This window comes from Ostrinia nubilalis, chromosome 7 (genome assembly GCF_963855985.1).
Source record: "Ostrinia nubilalis chromosome 7, ilOstNubi1.1, whole genome shotgun sequence".
NCBI lineage: Eukaryota > Metazoa > Arthropoda > Insecta > Lepidoptera > Crambidae > Ostrinia > Ostrinia nubilalis.
This window is the reverse complement of record NC_087094.1, coordinates 12167620-12188532: the sequence shown is the minus strand read 5'-3', so window position 1 is coordinate 12188532 and position 20913 is coordinate 12167620. Positions and strand designations below refer to the sequence as shown.

The 20913-nt window shown below is 38.1% G+C and overlaps 1 protein-coding gene across 2 annotated transcripts in view; it reads left to right on the top strand.

Moving 5' to 3' along the window:
* LOC135073336 (roundabout homolog 1-like) overlaps nucleotides 1-20614 on the top strand; it is a 45727-nt gene extending 25113 nt beyond the window's left edge. For both annotated transcript variants that reach the window (XM_063967486.1, XM_063967485.1), the window contains exons 2-11: nucleotides 7233-7377; nucleotides 12504-12833; nucleotides 13133-13286; nucleotides 14686-14816; nucleotides 14966-15238; nucleotides 15437-16753; nucleotides 16843-17176; nucleotides 17254-17426; nucleotides 18170-18516; nucleotides 18596-20614. In XM_063967486.1, the coding sequence (XP_063823556.1) occupies nucleotides 7323-7377; nucleotides 12504-12833; nucleotides 13133-13286; nucleotides 14686-14816; nucleotides 14966-15238; nucleotides 15437-16753; nucleotides 16843-17176; nucleotides 17254-17426; nucleotides 18170-18516; nucleotides 18596-19168 (3687 nt within the window). In that variant the 5' untranslated portion in view covers nucleotides 7233-7322 and the 3' untranslated portion in view covers nucleotides 19169-20614. The remainder of the gene's footprint in view (nucleotides 1-7232; nucleotides 7378-12503; nucleotides 12834-13132; nucleotides 13287-14685; nucleotides 14817-14965; nucleotides 15239-15436; nucleotides 16754-16842; nucleotides 17177-17253; nucleotides 17427-18169; nucleotides 18517-18595) is intronic.
* The last annotated feature ends 299 nt before the right edge of the window (nucleotides 20615-20913 follow it).

Below are 20913 nucleotides of genomic sequence, written 5' to 3'. Positions count from 1 at the left end.
CTTTTGAGCCGACTTTTATACCTTTTGTCTTAAAATACACCATATTTCTCGAAGGTAATCCATAATACATGAGATACCGAGCTCCTCATAGCAATTATGTGTAATAAATCTCAAGTTAGATCAACAGCTGATGCCTAAATTTATTTCACCGCGCAACAATATAATCGGCGCCGTTATTCCCTCCGAAAATATTCAGTCAATTTCAGGGATTATAAAATCAAATTTGTTTTTGGTCGGAGTGGCACTTCGCTGACCCAAAAACACTCAGCTCCCTGGCGTTATCTTCGAAAATAAATGACCAATTAAATAATCTAATTCATTTCGGTCGGTCCCACTCCTCGACAGGGTGGAAGCATAAATCAACATGCCGTCGAGTGGCGATAAACATTTTGTGACTTCCAAACCAGGTGATAAAAAAGTGTCCACTTTTTTGGACATTGCACCCGCAAAGAGCTTTCAAAGGGTGACATTTTTTAACTCTAACGGCTCCTTAATTGTTAACGTGGCCACCCTTTACGTCCGAACGCGTCCCGTGAACAAAAAATGGCCCTAAATAAATGACTATAACGAGCCGATTTGGCCGGGGCAAAAAAGCCTAAAGGTAGCTCGTTGTAATTGGTTATAATGTGGGTTGATAAGGCGAAATTCTTAACTTTGGGTTTTCGACGGCACTTGTCTAAATATTTTCTTTGATGGCATTCGCCCGCACATTAAGTGCTAGCTAATGTGGTAACCAAATAAAAAGATGCGCACACTTGCGAGTTTCAAAGGGCCACAATGCAACCTCGATGCGGATAAGAGGGTCAATATTTTGATAGCGCGCGTGGTGCGATGCTTGAAACATGTGGTCAAACATTGTGCAATACCGATGGCTGCTTAATCGCTGTGGTATTTCTAACGGGTACGTGGGCAAAACAAATGTAACCGCGCTTTCGTTACGGCCGTTCGTCGCAGGAGCAGACTACGCCCGCTGAAAATAGCCCGCGATGAATCAGCCGGCGACTTGAGAAAACCCACATCAAAGACTTTCGCGGAAAGGACATTAGATACGCGCCAACTTATCTCGTGCCTTTCACGGGATCTCTATTGGATTAACGTCGATGTATTAATGCCGTCGTGATTAATAAAACAACCTTAGTCACCATCTTCTTTTATTTGATTGGAATGGATTTTGAATTCTGATGTTCATGGATCGTTTCGTAATCTTCAAGTAATTTTCAATTCAAGCCAATTTTCGTTTAAATTAGCAATGAAATTATGTTAATCATTGATGATTGGTTTCGCACGAAAGCAAAAATATTTGTGAATTTTTGACGAGCCAATCGGGAAGTTAAAGGGCTGTCTAATGACGTGTAAAATCTGACACTTCGCCCACAACGGGCCGCGAAATTATTCGGGTTGATTGGCCGAGGGAATTCGCCGAACAATTTTGGACAATCCGTACTTTGTCAACGGGCGCTTGGTTGACTAAATAAGAGTAGAAATTACTTGCAATGAAGTAGGTAGTTTATTAGGCAGGAGTATTAGGCGTAATACAAAACAAATCTCGCAAAGTAGGCGTGGAGTTAAGAATGCTTTTGCAAGTAGTATAGTACTTAGTCACATAAAATTTGAGTACAGATGAAATCAAATCATATTTTATTCTTTTTATAGCATAACATAAAAGCTTTTTAAAAAACCTTTTTTTTTTGTTAAGTCCAAGTTACATGGTTGTGGGTGGTCTTTTCTAATTTAAATTATATTCAACGATCTTCAATTGAATAAAAAACAATTGATTACAAATATTATTATGTCAATAAAAAGCCTGATCAATCTTCTCCAGAAAAAGAAAATCGAGAACTCAACACAATATTTTACCGATGATCGTGGCAGAGGTTATCGAGAACTCGGTAAACATTGCCCTAAGTTTATCTCCGTAACAAAGTTCTATTGTCCTGAAGCCATTTGTAAGGCGTGAATCAACTAACTTTGAATGCGAACAGTAAATTGGTTTGTACGATATCTTTGGAATAACTTTAAACTATTTCATGTCTGATAAGGAGGAAGAATAGTCATTATGGATGTGTCATTTAATTAATATGAATAAGCTTACTATAACGTTTTGTTGTGATATGATCTAATAGTATTACATCACTAATTAATTTGTACAATCTAAGATAATAATTATAATAAAAAAGCTAGTTGTTATGAATCAACAAGTAAATACCAAAGAGATTTTACGAGTTCGAGTGCTTTTAGTCAAAACCTGACTGCACTTTATTTTTTGGAAAATTTAATTTATTGCAATAAAATAAAATTTCGATGTTTAATAGCTGCAGAGTAAATAATTATGTAAATGATAGCAGCTTAGCTGAAAGAATATGACATTTTGAGTAAACATTTCGGACAGTAAATACATATTACAGTCAGCACCACCCACATAAAATACGAATATCAGGACCGTAAGATACGCCAACAGTCCAGACCTGTTAATTGGTTCGTAAATATATTTTATGTTGGTCACACCGAGGCGCCAAACTTTGGGCGGCGGCCGCTTCCAAAACTTGGTTCTTTTGATCGTTTTGACAACTCCATTTTGAAACTTCAAAGTTGGTATGCATTATTTATGAGTGTGAGCCTGGTCTGCATTGGAAGTATTGGAAAAATCGTTTGCTTAGAATAAGAGGACTTTGATAAATGTTTGTTCTATTTATTGTTTAACATAATACAAACTTAATTTGGAAGCACTTGAATATCACATCAACATTTACGGGGTAAGATATCCAATATCCATCACATCCCTATCGTTATGAACCAAAATTGTTAATAGAGCTAACGATGCAGCTTGATGATCTGAAAAAATAAGGCTTGGATACAATAAAATCGATTTTACGAACGCCAAATAATTTTAGTTGTGTCAAATCAAAAGGTCTTAGCGCAATCATGTGTAACAGTCCCATAGGTTGTTGTAAAAGTAATAATGGCATTGTAGAGGCTCTAAATATCACAACACCGGCCCAGGTGCGACACACCTCGACAGTTCATTTTTATTTCAACAATCCATTCCGTGCGAACCGTCTTTATTGTGACGATAAATCGGGGGTGTTAATGCGGATACCGGCTTTGTGTCTTTTTTCGGCTTGTCTTTTTATATGACACTATCTTAGTAGTTTACACAAGTGATAATAAGAAAATGGGTACCGAGAACTGAGTTATCTCACTTTTTTCCCCAGTTCAATCGGATATTAATTCTTGCGCTAGAAGATGTTGTACCTTCAAATTGAAAACAAAAATACTTTGTGACGTAACTTAGGCATACTAATCGATGCGCAGTTAAGTTAGAGACAATTTAATATTTTTAAATGCACATTAAAGGAAAACAATGTAGGCTATCCCATAACTTTCTTCCTTAATTGCAAAACAAAAGACAAGCTTATGAACAGCTCAAAATATTATATTTCAAATCAGATCATTCACAAGCCCCAAAACTCAGTGAACAATACGTAATCTCTCGGTCGCTTTGTGATGCCGCTTCCGCTGCGGACAATAGATGCATGCAAACTTAGCGAAATGGGTAAAAATAATCCTCTACCCGGGCCCAATACATCACGCGAACTGTCAGTCGAGACCGCACGAACAAAAATATACCATTGTGAGCGACGAGCGACGCTTTGTCGGGAACTTTCCTAAAAACTTGTGCAATTCCGGAATACACGCACAGACGGAAAAAAGACGATCGCAGTAATCCTCATGTCAATCGCGTTCGGACATGTAACGAGCCCGCCGCCATCGCCACCGTAAATCAATGTTGACGAACGATTAATGAAACCCGCAATTAAAAACTCGACTGCCGTTGACAAATAATCATGCGAGCTAACTCAAATTGGAGTCGCACTTCGGCTAACTCATAATTAATCAATTCTGTAAGTGGAGCGCCTTCATATTTTACGAGACCCGAACGATCAATCGCTCTTTGTGTGGGTCTAGAGTTGTCGACACTCTTCTCGGGAGCGTATTTACAAATATAGTGGCTCAGTCATAACAAACATTATTCAAAAGCCATGTTTTCATTTATTTTTGTAATAGCACCCACGGCTTAGAAGCCGCCGCGTGTGATCCCGTCGAAGGCAGTTGGTTCGTGGGACTTTCCTGTAACATTGTAAGGTTCTTCATATGTTTGTCATAATCACCACATCTTGTTTATTTAGAAAACATACTAACAGTAAATATAGCACCTCAGAAAAATCAGCACAGAATACACTCATTCCAAGAACTGGCTCTACCAAACACCTAATAACTACTAATAACATGTTAGGAATAGCAATAGAATTAACCAGTTGTGTGGACTATCTTCAAACGTTAATAAAATTTGTTGACGCAGCCGTATGTGAAAAATAAACACGATGAAGCGACGCGCTTAGTGCGTTTGCTAAAGTTATCTTTTAAACGCGCCTTGAAAGTAAAAAGTCAACAGTCGCATTATGAACTCGAGTGTTACATTACTAACGAGGCCTGTGTTGTCACAAGGCGTTAAGTATTTAAAATGTGATAGTGAAAGCTAAGCTTTATTCCGTCATTAAGGCTCGGTTGCACCATTTAACTTTGACTGTAACAAACGTCAAAAATCTGTCAAACTTCATACAGAATCCCCGGTTATCGTTATAATTTCGGTCAAAGTTTCGTGGTGCAACGTAGCCTAAGTGTATGCGTTCATAAGAACGCACAATCACACTTTCAAATGTATGTAAACGTTATTGAAATTTGGGTGCGATGAAAAAACTGTGCTCCACTTTTGTCGTCCAGTTCAATTAGGTTTCGCTTTGCGCTGTATGCGCATACATTTATAGCTCCTGTGCAATGTCTCTTGCAACGAAAAAGTCCATTGTTTATGAAAGGCGATACAGTTTTCGAGTAACTACTACCCTGTCGTCGCTTAAGTGGTAATAAATTATAAACTTAACCTTGGCCACGTTTGTTTTGGTTAACCGTTTGTTAGACGCATGTGCTTATCGTGAGAACTCTTTTAATGTTGGGTAGGTTAGTTTATGAACTTTGTTCTTGTTTATAGAGCCGTAAAAATTGGGATGTATTCTATCAGCCGAAAGGTTATCTAAGGTCGTTCGAAACCGCAGCCGAAATCAATGTCGATAAATTCTAATTTCATGAATTCAATAATTCATCCGATTTCGGAAACGATTTCCGTTTTGCATCGGTGCTCATTAACATTATCCACCATAATAGCAGCTAATAATGCAGATTAAACTGAAAATGGACGCCGTGAAGCTGGGACTGTTTATCCATTTCGACATCATTAGGTTTATATGATATTAACAATATCCCTTTGCGTCATTCTGTGGCGTAAAATAGTGTGACATCCGTTATCATTACGGTTTTCCTTGGTTTATAGGGTGTCGCGTAATCCGCTCATGTTTATAACATCGTCAAGCAAGAATATCTTATCTTTTGCGGCTACCGTAGTATACTTATATTACATCAAAATCATAAATGTTAATATTATCATCAGGAAAGCTGGTTACTTTGCTTTTCACATTGTTTATTGGCCCTTATTTAATAAGCGATGTCTCTCAACCCTTCCATAAATATTTATTAAACAAATTCGGTGAAGGACCTCCTAATCCCATAAGCAGCACCATCATCGTAACCCACTCGAGTATCACGGAAGTTCATGTCAAGAGCATTTGAAATAAACAATTTAGAGCAAGCCAAATCAGGGTCACACTCCTGCGATCACAAGCCAATCTTCTCGTTGAACAAGGGTAACTATCATACGGTCAATACCTCAACAAAGTACCCGATAATAATCCTTACAGTTATAGCAATAAGATAAAACATAACGTTATTATGTAACGATACACCCGCAGACTTTGAAACAATCATCTTTCCGTCTCACAAAATTGAACCCACATCAAAATCTGTACTCAATACGCTTTTCAATTATGTTATATCAATGTTAGATCAATAGAGTTTTGACAGTTCTAATTGGAACATCCTCCTCAAGCCATCCGTCTATCTTAATTACGAGACTGTTACGGAAATATATTTTGCAAAGAGCAAAATGTAATAAAACATTCTTGTTTGAAATTTTATTTCCCGCATGAAAATTATGGCTTTCCGTCCAACACGTGTTTTCTTCTTGTGATTTCATAAACATCATGTTTTACTTTCGCCCCCACATTTTAAAAGCTGGTTCCATAAATTCATTCCAATAACAAACATTTTTATTGCCGAGGCTAAAAGTTTCAAAATCGTTTGGCGACAAATTTTCAAATTTTGAAGTCATAACACGGACGAGTTAGGAGTTCCAAATCTTGGATTGACAGATGTTTACGGTCTTTTTGATAATCCAAATAAATATTGTGGAGTTGTTTACATTAATGCAACTCCGGGAAGTAGATGCGTAGGCGCCGCTGTCCAGTGGCTGTTTATTTGGGCAATTTAATTTGAAGCTCTTACAATTTATTCGTGTTAACTGGTGTTACGAAATGTGCAGTGGCATTTCTTGGTAATTCAATAATCTGTCTTTTTATAGAATCTACTATTTCAAGCCAGTTGGTTTCCTTTAATATTTACAGCTGATATGTAATTTCAAATGAAAAAGATTTTAGACATTAAAATTTTAATGTTAAAGCATATTGCCAAACAAGGCTAGGTAGCTAGCGCAAATACAATGTGCAAACAAAAACTGGCAAGCACTACGTTATAAGGCAAGAATGATAATGCTATATTTGGCAGCAAAATATATTTCTCCAAGAATATTTAGCAGCAGCCTCGGCTATTCGGATGTCATTTTTGTCCCTTACGGTGTGATTTCAAGGGTCCCAAGCCCTCGTTACGTCGTTATGTATTATTGAATAAGGGAAAAGGGTTTTATGAAATTTTACGTAAAACGAAAACTAAATTACACCGGTCCTTGAACGAATAAGTAAGTTTAACGAGACCGTTCCGGGTCCAATTGGACGGATGTTATGTTTGTTAGATATTATTGGGCAGTAATTTGATAAAGTTGATTCAATTTTGACATTTTCATGACTGTGCTGAAAAAAAAAACACAATTTTGTCCATTTTTGCGTTCTTCATGAATTATTTTCAAGGATAGATATTCAGTATTTTTTAGTCTTCTGGTAACAATAAGTTCTTATAGCTTTTGTTCCTATTCCAAGATAAGTACCTCTACAGGCCCCGGGGTTGGCTGCAGTAAATATTATGATTAATGTTAAATTTTTTGTCCACAGATGAGAGAAGACAGAGGACCACAATGCGAATCACCGTCAAAATTTGGCTCCTACACAAAGTGTGCTAAGATGTGGTAGTGCCCCGGCGAGATGGATACCTTTGCCGTGGTGACGTCACTGTTAGGGCTCTTCTGCTTATGTCATGGTAAGTCAAGTTCAAAATAACTGTCCTATTTTTAAATTGATTTGGCTTTCTGTTTGATTCCGGCTTTGTTGTGAAGAAATATTTTTTTTATATTTGTTAGAAAAGAGGATTCATTCCATTTTAAGTGTACTTATCTACTCTACATGTCTTAGTAATCAAACAATGGTATCCATAAAAAACAGGTAGGCATTTTTAGACTTCTTTGTCCACAAATAATTTATTATAACTTAAGTGATAGTCACTTAAGTTATAATCTTAAACATCTCATTAGTAAAGGATAGTGAAAGGTTAAATCATTAATACTCTCTCACATCAACCAATTTCTACGACAAACTACGTTACTAAGCCAATCTCCGTACATGTTTGCACGAAATCACGCTCGTTTCAATAAAAAGTGACAATAAGTGCCTACGCCAGAGTTCAAACAGCGCTAATAGCTTACCATGCACCCTCAGGGTGGCGTTTCCCCACACTATTTGATATTTAGTGCCTTGCCGTACCATCTAAGATTTGTGGCGAGGAACGAAATAACCGTATCATTCTTGGAACGCTAACTTAATTGACATCGGAAATAAAATCGGCAGGAATTAATTCGGTTGGCTGATAAGCTATTTGCTTGCGAATGAACGGTAAATAAAATGTTTCGTTTGTAATAAAAATTACAGATTTAGATTGCGGTATTACACAATTTTATACTTTAGGGTTTTCTTGTGAAATGTGGAAAAGTAACCAAATAAAATATGAGCTTCTAGAATGTTGATTACTATTTAGAGCCATTTGTTTCTAGTTTACATGTTAGTACCATTAATAGATGTGTGATAGTTTTAGTTTCAAATTAATTAACTCCGAAAAACTGAAGTAGCGTAAAAGCAACGTTTAACTGCGCCCTGGGGACAAATAATAAAGTGAATGCGTAACTTATTGACAGAACTCATTAGGTTAACAAAACACAGATGCGTAAATCCAGGCCCGCATCTGTTCTTTGCATATTCCACAATTAACTTTACACATCACACTATAAAAATTCCAACCTTGAACATCCTCGGTCCCCCAGCAAACATCGTCACACTGATTGAATTATTCTATGCTGTGGCCGGGATGCGTCGATAAAAAAGCGGCACCCCAGGCGGTTATCAAAGCGTAAAGAAGTTAAGCTAATGTTAAACGACGCCTATCTTTTGTGTCTAATGCGTGATGGATGCCGCGTAAAATGTAGTAAAACGAATAATAAAAATAAACAGAGTCAATCGCTCGGGGCAACAATAGGCACATATCACAGGCCGGAGTACCAAGTCATTGTGAGGATTTGAAAAATGACTCCTATCTCAGATCTTGGCTCAAACAAAACTGACTTTTATGAACATTGACGTGTGTGACCCCCATTGGATAAGGACGTTTATGCCTTTGAAATATAATGCGTTTAATTCTGGACAAAAGAGCGGAAGTCTCGAAAAAGTAAATAAGAACGGGACCTACCTACATGATTAGTAGGCTTGCACAAGAAGATTGTAATCGTGATTGTCAGCACTAAATATAGATGTCGCTAGCCTAATCAGCCGTTTCATCGCAAAGGAGCATCGGCAAAAAGTTTTTGTGCTCTCGAAGGCGGTCTCAAAGGATCTCCGATCAGATAGCATACAGTTTGCAAACTTAATCTTTTTTTTGTTCATTCAGTTAACTGTGGGTATATTTTATGTAAGAAACTTTAAAAAAGGCGTTTGATAAAATATCTGTTAACAGCGATAGAAACGTGAAATGTTATAAAGTATGGGTGTTTTCTTTGTAGCACATTTCCGAATAGTATCATTAATTTAAGAAACATGAAAGTTTCACTTTGACGTGCGCATAAACATACCTCGGAGCTGCATCTAAGATTGTTTTCCCATCTGCCCACGCGCCAGTCGCAACAACAAACGACAGAAGAACCGTCACAACCGTCGCCGACGGTTTCCGTAAACTCCACCAAAGAAATGGCTACAACATGCCAACTAAACTTTACCTTTCCTAAAGATAAACTTCAAACTGTATCACAACGAATCTAAGTTCAAATTTCAAACGCAACGGTTTGTTGATCTGTAGCAGTAGCCTTATGGATATACGTAGTTTTGCCCTCATTTCTTGCAGGTACGTCGGACCCTATGAAAGATGACACTGTGTCAACAATTTGTCCCTTCGTGCATTAGCAGAGCGTCTTACAAGACAAACACTGTAAACTCACGAAATTCATATTAAACTAATCCGTCCGTCCGTTTCTGAGCCGGCTAATTCTGAACACATGTGCCAGAAAGTTTTTTGCACCGTAAACTTTAAGTGCTGTTTCATTTGCCATGACATTTGAATGTTTATATCTTTGCTTGTGAGCTTCATTTATAACGAGGCGTTACTTTTACATATAAGTGTGAGTTTGTCATCCAAAAGTAAGTCAGTTAAGCGTCTTATTGCAAACGTACTTAGAGCTTTTTGCTTAAAGTCTGGCCGTATTGATTCTGTATTTCGCGAGACCGTTGACTACGGCCAATTAGGCAAAAATGTTTCTACAACTAGACAGTATAATAACGCCATCAGTCTCGAACGGCAAAGAGGGTTGTAAAATTGAACACGTGTTCGAAATTCCGAACCTCATGATTGCCTCCTTAGGGAGCCAATCACTGCGATTAGAATTAGATATTCGCAATTTAGATTTATATCAAGTTTCATAGGGTGACAGTTTAGAATATTATGAGAAAATATTATCTAATAATGTTTTAGATGAAAAATTACAATCATTGTATGTTATGTATAATGTAAAAAAAAACCGGTGAAGTACTGAAAATAAAGATTTTAGCCGATGTTATTTTGACATAGATTCAACATCTGGGATTGAGGCAAAGCTTTAAAGAAGCTCAAAGGGAACCACTTAACACGGCAATAAAACTGAATTCGTGCAAATCTAGTGCAGTCATATGTTCCCCAAGCGTAACCGACTTGAGAGCTATCAATTTCAAACCGACAAAAACTAAACACGAGTTCAAACGGGCTTCGAATCCAGTGGCCGTTACGATCAAGTTAAATGCGAAACTCGTGTCACCATGACCGATTTTTTATTTATTTTTTTCTTGCGGCGCGTGTCAACATGTGCCAGAAGTATAAATTAGCAGGGGACAGCACCCTCGCAAACTTTTTTTTGACAAAGATTCTCGAACAATAGAGTATAACTACTCGTGACTCTCACGAGTGAGTTGAAAATCACTCCCTTCGGGCGACAAAGAGATGAATGTTCGCTCTCGGACGGAGTTGCAAGGCTTGCGCTTCGAATAAGCTTCATTAGCTGCTCTATGACTTCCATGATTATGATTAGACTCTACTACGCCAGGTCACGGGTTTGACATGACAATAAACAAACACATTTGCATACTTGAATACAATATCTGTTGCTAAGTGTTGTGTTGCCCATGTAAAATGTAGAAGTATTCCAAAAATTGCATTAGTTTAATCTTACTTCTTACTTTATTATTATAAATGCGAAAGTTTGTATGGATGTCTGGATGTTTGTTACTCTTTCACGCAAAAACTTCTGAACGGATTTTGATAAAACTTTACAGAATCATTGTTTATAACTCAGAATAACATATAGGCTATAATTTATGACGATCTGTGACAAACTAAATTTCACGCGGGTGAAGCCGCGGGCAAAAGCTAGTATGTTAATATCCGTTTTCTGGTTACCAGGGTGCAAACTCTATATTTTGAGACTAGAAAGACTAGTATTTCTTAAATACACTAGTTCAATATTATGAGTACAGACTGTTACGTTGCATTTCATATTTTACTATAGGACAGGACATCCTAATGTAATATCCAATAATCGATTGACGCACAACTATGCAATAAAGTTAGTTTTATGCCCGATAAAGTAACGTATCGCGATCAACATAAACAATATTTTATGTCGCTCGCAATCTGCTAAATCTAACTTTTATATCTCCTCTGGCTGTATATAAGTGCTGTTATATCGCCTTTGGTTGTATAAGTGCTATATAAGACCGTGATGGCATTTCTTTATGAGGATGACACCTAATTTATAACTGTCACGATCAATATTTTTTTCCGTTCCTTTTGCGATATAATTCATTCATTGATCCTGGTTATCCTGGGATCGTAGTCTCTGTGATTTATAAAACGTTTGATTTATACCTGCTCAATTCACATTTATAGTTTATAAACAATGTAGCTGAAGTTTTTTGAAACATCAAGTCAAAAAGTACCTAGCTAAAATTATTGCATCCATAATGATACAAAAGGTATTTTAATCAACATAAAGATAATTAATATTATTACGTACTTATTTATCGGTACCAGGGCTCAGTTTAATAAAGAATTCCACCTCTTTAATCCTCCAACCTAAGTTAGAAAAAACCGAAAATAGAATTTGTAAAATAAAATATGGGGAAAAATAAAAACAGGGATTTGGACACAAAAATCGAACGATAGCAAATCGAATGGAGATTCAATTATAGATTAGCCCTTGTATCGTACCGCATTCACATCACTGGGACACGTGAATAAATAAACACAATTACTCTACACAAAAGAGTAATCCCTATTGATTTTGTTAGAAATAGGACCTTGTTTCTGAACTAACCAACTAAGGGCCCGGAGGTTCATTTCGCCAAAAATCGGACACCGAATCAAATTTTTTCCGCTGATCGATTTTTGCGTCGCTATAATAATAGCGAGGCCTAACAATAGACATACATCAATTCAAGTGTCAAAAACTAACATCTGCGCGTTTCGCTGTAAACACAGTAAAATAGTGCAGGGGTCCACCAGCATCCTTTGGGGGGCCCGGGATTCGGAAAGCCTGTGTTTACGGCTCATTATTATTGTGCGCCGCTTTAGAGTAGCTGCAAATGACATACTCAAGCTATTATTAAAATAAACCGTTCCGAAGTCTTTTGTTAGGTAAATTTAAAATAAAGCTTGAACGTGTACAGGAAATTGCAGTGGGTGGGACCATGCGAGACCGAGCGTCGCCTTTCATTAGACGCTATAGCACGCTAACTGCTATACCCACTAGAACTCCCAAGTGTTTGCATGGTAATCAATACGTAAAGGGTAGACGGAATAAACACCGGTGTTGTCAACAGGTCCAGTGGAGGGTGGAATAAGCGATGACTACAATGGTAGTGGAGAAGCGCCGTACATCATAGAGCAGCCTTTAGACGTCACTGTAGCTAGACATCAGCCTGCCACACTTAACTGCCGAGCTGGAGGATCTCCCACTCCTGCTATCAAGTGGTACAAAGGCGGAGTGCTGGTGGTCTCTGATACTCATAGAAGCCTGCTGCCCGCTGGTGGCTTATTCTTCTTGAGGGCTACTCATGGGCGAGCCCATTCTGATGCTGGGGTGTACTGGTGCGAAGCCACTAACCCATTTGGCACAGCAAGAAGCAGGAATGCAACTCTGCATGTTGCCGGTAAGTAATTTTTTTCCTTTCAGCATCTATTGTGTAACTCAACATCCAATAGTTTTTACTGTGTTTTAAGTAATGGATTGCTGCAGCTACAGTAGAGATAGTAAACAACTGTATATTTAGTATACCTATCTAAGAACAACACTACGACTGAAGCTAAACTGTGAAAACAATGAAATCGTAGTTCTAACGAATGAGAATGTACAAAAAAATGTCTTTGCTCTGTATACACGTAGATGCTGAGTTAAACTTCATCCTGCATTTTTATAGAGTGGAATGTCATTGTTAAATTTAATTTTTAGTTCTTCGAGAAGAATTTAGACTAGAGCCAGTGTCGACGCAAACAGCGCAAGGAGAGACTGTGATACTAGAATGCTCGCCACCACGAGGCTCCCCGGAACCATTGGTTTATTGGAAGAAGAATGGTCAAACATTGCATTTTGATGGAGACTCTAGGTAAGTGTATGCATAATAACCATTTTCTTGCATAATAATATTGATGAAAACATTCGTAACACAAAATATAAGCATCACTTAGGGCCCTCGCCCACGGCGACTTTTTGTAGCGATGCTGTCGCCGTGGGCGGCGAGGGCCCTTAGGTATAAAAATTTTAGAAAAGACTTGTGCTCGTATCTTTTCTGTGGTGTGACATCTACGACACATTTTCTGTCTCAACGTAAAAGTGATTAATTGCATAAACTTTTTCATAAATATCGCTATTTTTCAAAGTCATAGACAAACTAACTTTTAAAAATATTGTCCTTCGACCAAAATTCAAAATCTATGGAAGTGGTACCGTATGATAACGCTTGTATCTTCACAATAATTATACAAGTTACGACGAACGGTTGTTAAAGTAAATTCGAGGGTAGGTAGCAGATGAGTGTTCTTGTGAGAGGAGTGGGTAGCTGCGAATACGATAGCTCGTGAATTGCTGCTCGGGTACCCTTTGACACAAGACACGCACGGATTTGTGTACCTATATGACACACGGTTTTTACTCAGAGAGAGCGATGAAGACATGTCATTTTAATGGAAACAAAAGAAAAGTATCTAACTGATTTAACTGCTAAAGCCATTTATTACTGCGAGACTGGTCATTTTAGAATCGAACACGACTTCTTAACTTTACAATCTGATTATTTTCATATTTTATGCGCAATTACTATAATGAAATGTACAGAAGAATTGAAAAGTTTGTTAGAAGAAACTTTCATTTCTTTAACCATTTTGTTTGCAAAACCAACAATAGTAAACGCGGGTGTCAAAATTGAATTTCGCTTAAAAGTTTTATTGGCAATTTATTTCTTTTGGCTTCCATGAATTTTTATGAGCGTCAAGTTACATCTTGAGGGCACACATCGTTACGTATGGTGAAGCATAAAAATAATTAACAGTGGGGAGGGTACATCAAAGATATGAGGGAGGGGTTATTTGAAGTGCTCAAAAAGCAATCAAGCAAAAATCTGAATAGTTCTGATTCACCGGGCCCCTTATTAAATGTTAATTTCCTATTGAATTATTCCGCCCTACATTTCAATGACTTTGTTGCATTGCACTTTGTTGGAAGTAATGAAATTCTTCATTATTTTTTCCTTTCGTTGTTATTAACACAAAAGCTCCTTAGTAATTTAAATAGAAAATAATGTTTAAAGTTAAATTATAAAGCGCAGAATTCATGTACAAATGGGAATATTTAATTATTGGATAGGTAATAATACCGCGTTAAAACTTGTTTATGTTAGTCAAATTGGCCTAAATGAAATTACATATTCAATTAGGATATTGGTTTGACTAATTAGATTGATTTGTGCAATTCCGATTAGCCATTGAATTTCGTGCATTATCCTCCAGAATGCACCTGGTAGACGGCGGCAGCCTTGTGATTCAAGACGCGAGGCAAACCGACGCCGGCCGCTACCAATGCATCGCCAGGAATGCGGCTGGTACCAGGGAATCTGCCATCGCAACGCTCAAAATACACAGTGAGTTCCCATTCGCATGAATGCCTTCATACGCTGAATTCTAATCTGATGTCCGCAAGCGCTGGTAATTCTGGCAACTTGACGTTGAAATGTAAGCCGGGGATGCCTCTTTTGTTGTGTAATTTAGAGGGACATTTCTCATTGCGCAGTTAAGCCGTATTTAATCACGGGCCCGGACGACGTGGTGGCGCAGACTGGAGGCAGCGTGACGTTTCAGTGTCGAGTGGGGGGTGACCCCCTCCCCGACGTGCTGTGGAGGAGGTCTGCCGGAGGCGGGAACATGCCACTCGGCCGCGTCAAGGTGCTAGACGACAGAAGCCTGAGATTAGACAACGTGATCTTGGCTGATGAGGGCGAGTACACGTGCGAAGCTGACAATTCTGTTGGAGCTGTCAGTGCTAGCGGCTATTTAACTGTATACGGTGAGTAATTGAGATTTAAGAAAGTAATGCCCGTTTTCACCATCAATCCCTAATTTTTATGTGACCCCTATGCTAACACATAACAGGAATTTTGTTTTCAGGATTGATGGTGAAAACGGGCATAAGCCTCGCAATTTTAAGTAACAGGATTATGTGAGAAATGAATTCATTAATCACAGTTATAATGTTTTGTTTTAGATCCTCCGTCAATTAGCTTACAACCGATCTCAGTCACAGTAGAGAGTGGTTTATCAGCGACTTATACATGTACATCGTCGGGCAGACCAGACCCAACTATGTTCTGGAGTTTGGAAGGAAATAGAACAATCATTTTCCCCGGCACTTCGAGTGGCAAATATCACGCGTCAGCGGTACTCGATGGCGTCACAACACTCACAATCAACGATACAAACAAAAATGATACTGGAAACACGATAGTTTGTTCGGCAGTCAACTTCGCTGGCAGTTCGTTTGTCAGAGGGAAACTAAGCGTGACGTCAGACGATGACCGCCCGCCGCCAATCATAACAAACGGTCCCTCTAACCAAACGTTACCTATAAAATCGATGGCAGTTTTCCCCTGCACGGCCATCGGTACACCTGAACCAATCATAGCCTGGTATTTCGAAGGGGAAGCATTAATACAAAATCATAGGAGGAATGTGTCTAATGACGGTACCCTGATATTAAAGGATTTAGATAAAGACGACAGCGGCGTTTACACCTGTGTCGCCTCGTCTCCGCACGGCAAATATGTGTGGAGCGGGACTTTGTTAGTAGATAGTCCTATAAATCCAAATATACACTTTTTTCGAGCAGCTGATATATCGGCCTTGCCTGGACCGCCTACCAAACCTCAAATACATAACGTTTCAGACACAACTGTCACCTTGACTTGGAATCAAAACAACAAAATCGGGTCCTCTTCCATACTAGGCTATCAAATTGAAGTTTTTTCTAGAGAAAGCTTGACCGGAAACAATACGCCAAGAAACTCTAGGGGTTGGGTTGTTGTGGCGAGAAAGGTACACGTAACACAATATGTTGTTAAATCCCTTGTACCTGGAATCACATACATGTTTATTGTTAGAGCTGAAAACTCGCATGGTTTATCGGGCCCCAGCCCGATCTCGGAGTCCGTAGCCGTCGGAGAAGATAACAACGCATTATGGGAAACCGGTGTGTTCTCTAATAATACCGAATACAGAAACAATATTTTGACTGATAACATCGTTGAACTGATTGAAGCGACGCCAATTGATTCTAAAACAATAAAACTCATGTGGGAAATACTGAATTTCTACTATTTGGAAGGACTGTTCATATACTATAGACCGCTAGATAACATGACGGTTGAGTACGAGATGAAAACTATTTTACATTCCAACGACGTTTCCGGATATGAAATAACATTTTTGAGAAAATACACAAAGTACGAGTTTTTCCTTATACCTTTTTACAAGAGATTTGAGGGAAAGCCTTCCAATTCCAGGGTGGCTCAAACTTTGGACGACGGTAAATATTATATGCACGAATTTTAAATTACTGTTTACCTGTTCCATTCCTCGTTCGCATGTGAATTAATAAATCATGTTTTATTCTAGTGCCCGATGGTCCGCCGATGAATATAGAAATGTACATTTTGAATACGACCACTGTTCACTTGAAATGGTCCCCTCCTGAATTGCATTTACAAAACGGTATAATTACGGGGTACAATGTTGTGGTGAACTGGCTGGACATACCTGCAAACAAGTCCATGATTGCTATCAATACGACTGTACAGCAAGCTACAAGTTTGATTATGACTAATTTAACTTCTGGTGTAAGTTACTCGGTCCAAATAGCAGCTGAAACTATCGTCGGTCTGGGCCCGTTCAGTCAAAAAGTTTACTTAAACATTGACTCTCGATCTGTCGGCTTGGATCCATTATCGAGGTAAGGAACAAACAATCCCTCACTACTTTCTTACTCCGTTTTATAAGGTTCTACGATAATTTTTTATTTGTTTTCAGATACCCCAACAATGGGGAAGTTTCTATAGTGGCAGGGGACTTCGTGATGGAAACATGGTTTTACTTTTTGATTGGAGCAATTGTGTTGTTCAAAGTAATTGTGATTGGCGGCATAATTTACGTGCGGCGCAACAATATATTTGCGAAAAAGTCCGCTTTGCCCAACATTTATGGTGAGTTTATCATGGTGCTTAAAGGAATGCATGAGATAATTCAGCGGCATGTCAATTTAACAAAGGGTTTCCAAGGGTTTGTAGATAACGTGTTGAGTTTAAACAATTATTAAGTTAATCCCTAAACGCTTAAATTTTTTCCGAGGAATCAGCATCAGAATTTCAAAATTAAAAACATTCCTTGGGTGTGGTAGGGTGGGAGGGTGCGAGTGTTTGTTTGACGGAGGCTTTGCCATGCGTCGGGAGGGGCGCTAGATTACTTTCGAGTTGAAAGGTAGCACGAGCCCTCTCGTGAGCGCACTGGATCTCTTTCACTTTGCATTCACGTTCGAGGCACAAAGGAATGATACAAATCCGAGAAATAAAGACCCAGTAAATGTAAATGTTTTCTATTTTGTTTTCTCGAGGCGATTCGTTTGTCGACTCACCCAGTTACCTTTAAGCCAATTTCCCTCGCTTTGTTTGTATTGTTCTGCGTTTACATCTTTTAAGCCTTCGGCAAACGAGATGATTTACATTCGATTTATGGAATTGATGCAAATTATGAGACGCGATGTAGATTGTATCTCTAATTGTGTTTACTCAATTAAAGCTGTCTAGGACTCAAGTAATCCTTAATAATCTGATATTCCATTTTAGGCACTAGTCTCACGCAAACAAAGTTTTGCAATACCTAAGCTTGTTTCAATTTTGAATTTTCATATTATGCTGATGATAAATGATATGAAATGAATATGTTTTAGATTCTAATGGGACAAGTTTAGTCACGCAGATGAACATAAAAGCGGCCGTGTCGTTGTCACATCCACTAAGCAGTTGTTACAATAAGAACACTGTGACAAAAACTGAATCACTGCTGTGGATGGAGAATCAACCGGGATTGTGCATGTCCGGTAATCAAACGACGCAGAGCAAAGAGAAAGCTAATTCTGAATATGACAAAGTTACGCCTCAATTGCCGGAGTACGCGGAAGTTACGTCTTCGAGAGTTAATGGGAATGAATGGAATACAAGCAAGACTGCCAACTCGCCCGCCGCGTACGCCTCCGTCACATTAGTAGCTAATACTCGGCAATGCGTCAGTTCTTTAGTAAGTTTTTGTAATCCAATTACCTTTGCCTTACCTTAAATTACTGAGTTTAGGGTTTAATGTTTGTTATCTTTGGCAGGGTTGGTTTCCGCAAACCGGTAAAAATGTAGACTCTTTCGACAATCGATATGCGCCTGATGAAGAACTATACCCGGCTAGCAACGGTGGCTACTACAACAGGAATGTGTACAGCGAGAAATACTTCCAAGGTCATCCAAACGTTCTCAAGTTCTACGACTTACCATCTTTAGACAAATCTCAAAAGGCTCAGTTGAGATACAACCAGAGCTTAGACGAAAGAAAAGGGGACGCAACTAAGAATGAGGCTACGCAGTCGCTCATAGGTAGGACGTACGGGATCAATTCGAGAAAGAATTCCGAATCGGAGACGACTTATAGAGCGTTTGGGGAAGAGGAATCGGACGACGAGAATTACGGGGAAGATGGTGGTTATGACGAGTTGCAAGCGATGCAGCCGCAGCGACAGAGACCCCAGCATCAGTACGAGCGGCCTAACTTCGACACCGACAGCTCTAGGACGCTGGCGAGGCTGACGTCATTCCGGCACGGCCATGGCGGCTCGACGCAGCCATCCGGGGCGCCTGCGCATCCCCCCGCGCCACACCTTCGGGTGGAGTCTGTCACGCGGTAGTACCACGCTTTGCCGGTTTTCGGCGACCTGTGCCAAACGGACGTATAGACCGAAGTTCCTTTAGTGTAGTGATACGTAAAGAGAGATCGCAGTTCTTCCTCACAATGCGGTGATACAGTTATTCAGTGCGTATTTGATGGTTTTTGTGAGTGATATGGACTTTTTTGGGCCTATTCGATGAGATGGCCTAAACCTAATTTTCTCCTATCGCGTATTTAATATTATTTATTAGTGTAAATCTTAACCTAGTCGTTTGTATAGTGTAAATATTGTAAATAGTATCGCTAAACTTACATTAAATGGTCTGAATTGATTGGTAAGATGTTAAATTATTGACTCTTATTAAATGTTTAAAGTATTATTATTGGATTTGATAAAATTCAATTGATATGTCCGTCTGAATATCAATAAACGAATTTTGTAACCTTAATCAATATCATTAGAATAAGTATTATATAAATTGAAACAAATTAACGCTTGGCAATAATTTGATGTAACATACCTATTAATACGAGGTGGGTATTGTAAATACATAATTATGAAAATATTTAGCCTAGCATCAACGGACTTTTGGGTTTATAGTTTGTATTAGGTATGTCTGATTTATATTTATATGATTTTGAAATAATTTTATTTTAGTTTTTAGATTGATAGAGTGAATTTATATTTAATTTACGGTGCCATACAAAGCTGTTTATAGCTCTTAAACTATAAATACTGAAGTAACATTGGAGTTGTGAAACGAAATTCAAAATAAAGCTTAAAATAAAATTGTAATCTACGTAAGATATGTGATATGAGTTGAAGTATAGCCACTTGTTATATAAAGTAAATAGCACAAACATGTATAATTGCATATCATCTGTATTAGGTCTGTATGTAGATAAACAATACCATAATATACGATCATAACTTGAATTAATTTAGGAAAAAAATCCTATTGATTTCATAGTTTATCTTTTACTTAGTTTCTTAGTTGAAAAGGGTTCCACTATCTGTGCTGCGAGTTACTTAGATCCGCAAAATAGTCGTAAAAAGGAAAATATGTAAGGCTTACACGTTTATACTGTAAATTAGGTACCTGACCATACATTAAATCATTAAATTATAGCTATTACTATCCCATAGATATGGTTTAATGTAATTTGATACCGCAGAAATAATTAAACATTAATAATTTCAGCATTGTTAATGCAAATGGAAAATAAAACACAATGTAACAAAGTTTCCTAGTAAATTTATTAACCAAGCAATAGATAATTTAATCATTGAATACCATCTTCTCTATTTCATAACCAACAGTCGTAATTGTTTCCAACATTTTTGTAAATAAGATCATAAAATCATTTTTATACTTTGATTGAATGTTTTGTTACTCTGTATTGTTTGTACAACCCGATCGAGGTATCTGCGCACCTCTCTAGAATGCGACTCTTCCTCGCACCCACCCGCACACCTCCCCGCGTTCGCCTCAGCCGTACCAGAGCGTCGCACACAGGTGAAATTTCCTCAAAAGTTGGCCAAAATTACGTTAAGTGTGTTTATGCCTATATATTGCTATAGTCTGTCTAAAATAATAGTTTAAAGGTGATTTAAAAAGAAAAACTAACAAATGTTTTCATTGATGTATTTAGTCTTACTAATAATTTGTTAAAAATTTGATAAATTTTAAAAAATACAATTACGATGCAGAAGTTATTTTTGGTTCTTTTAAAAGTTTTATTACATCTTAAGGATACGGAATA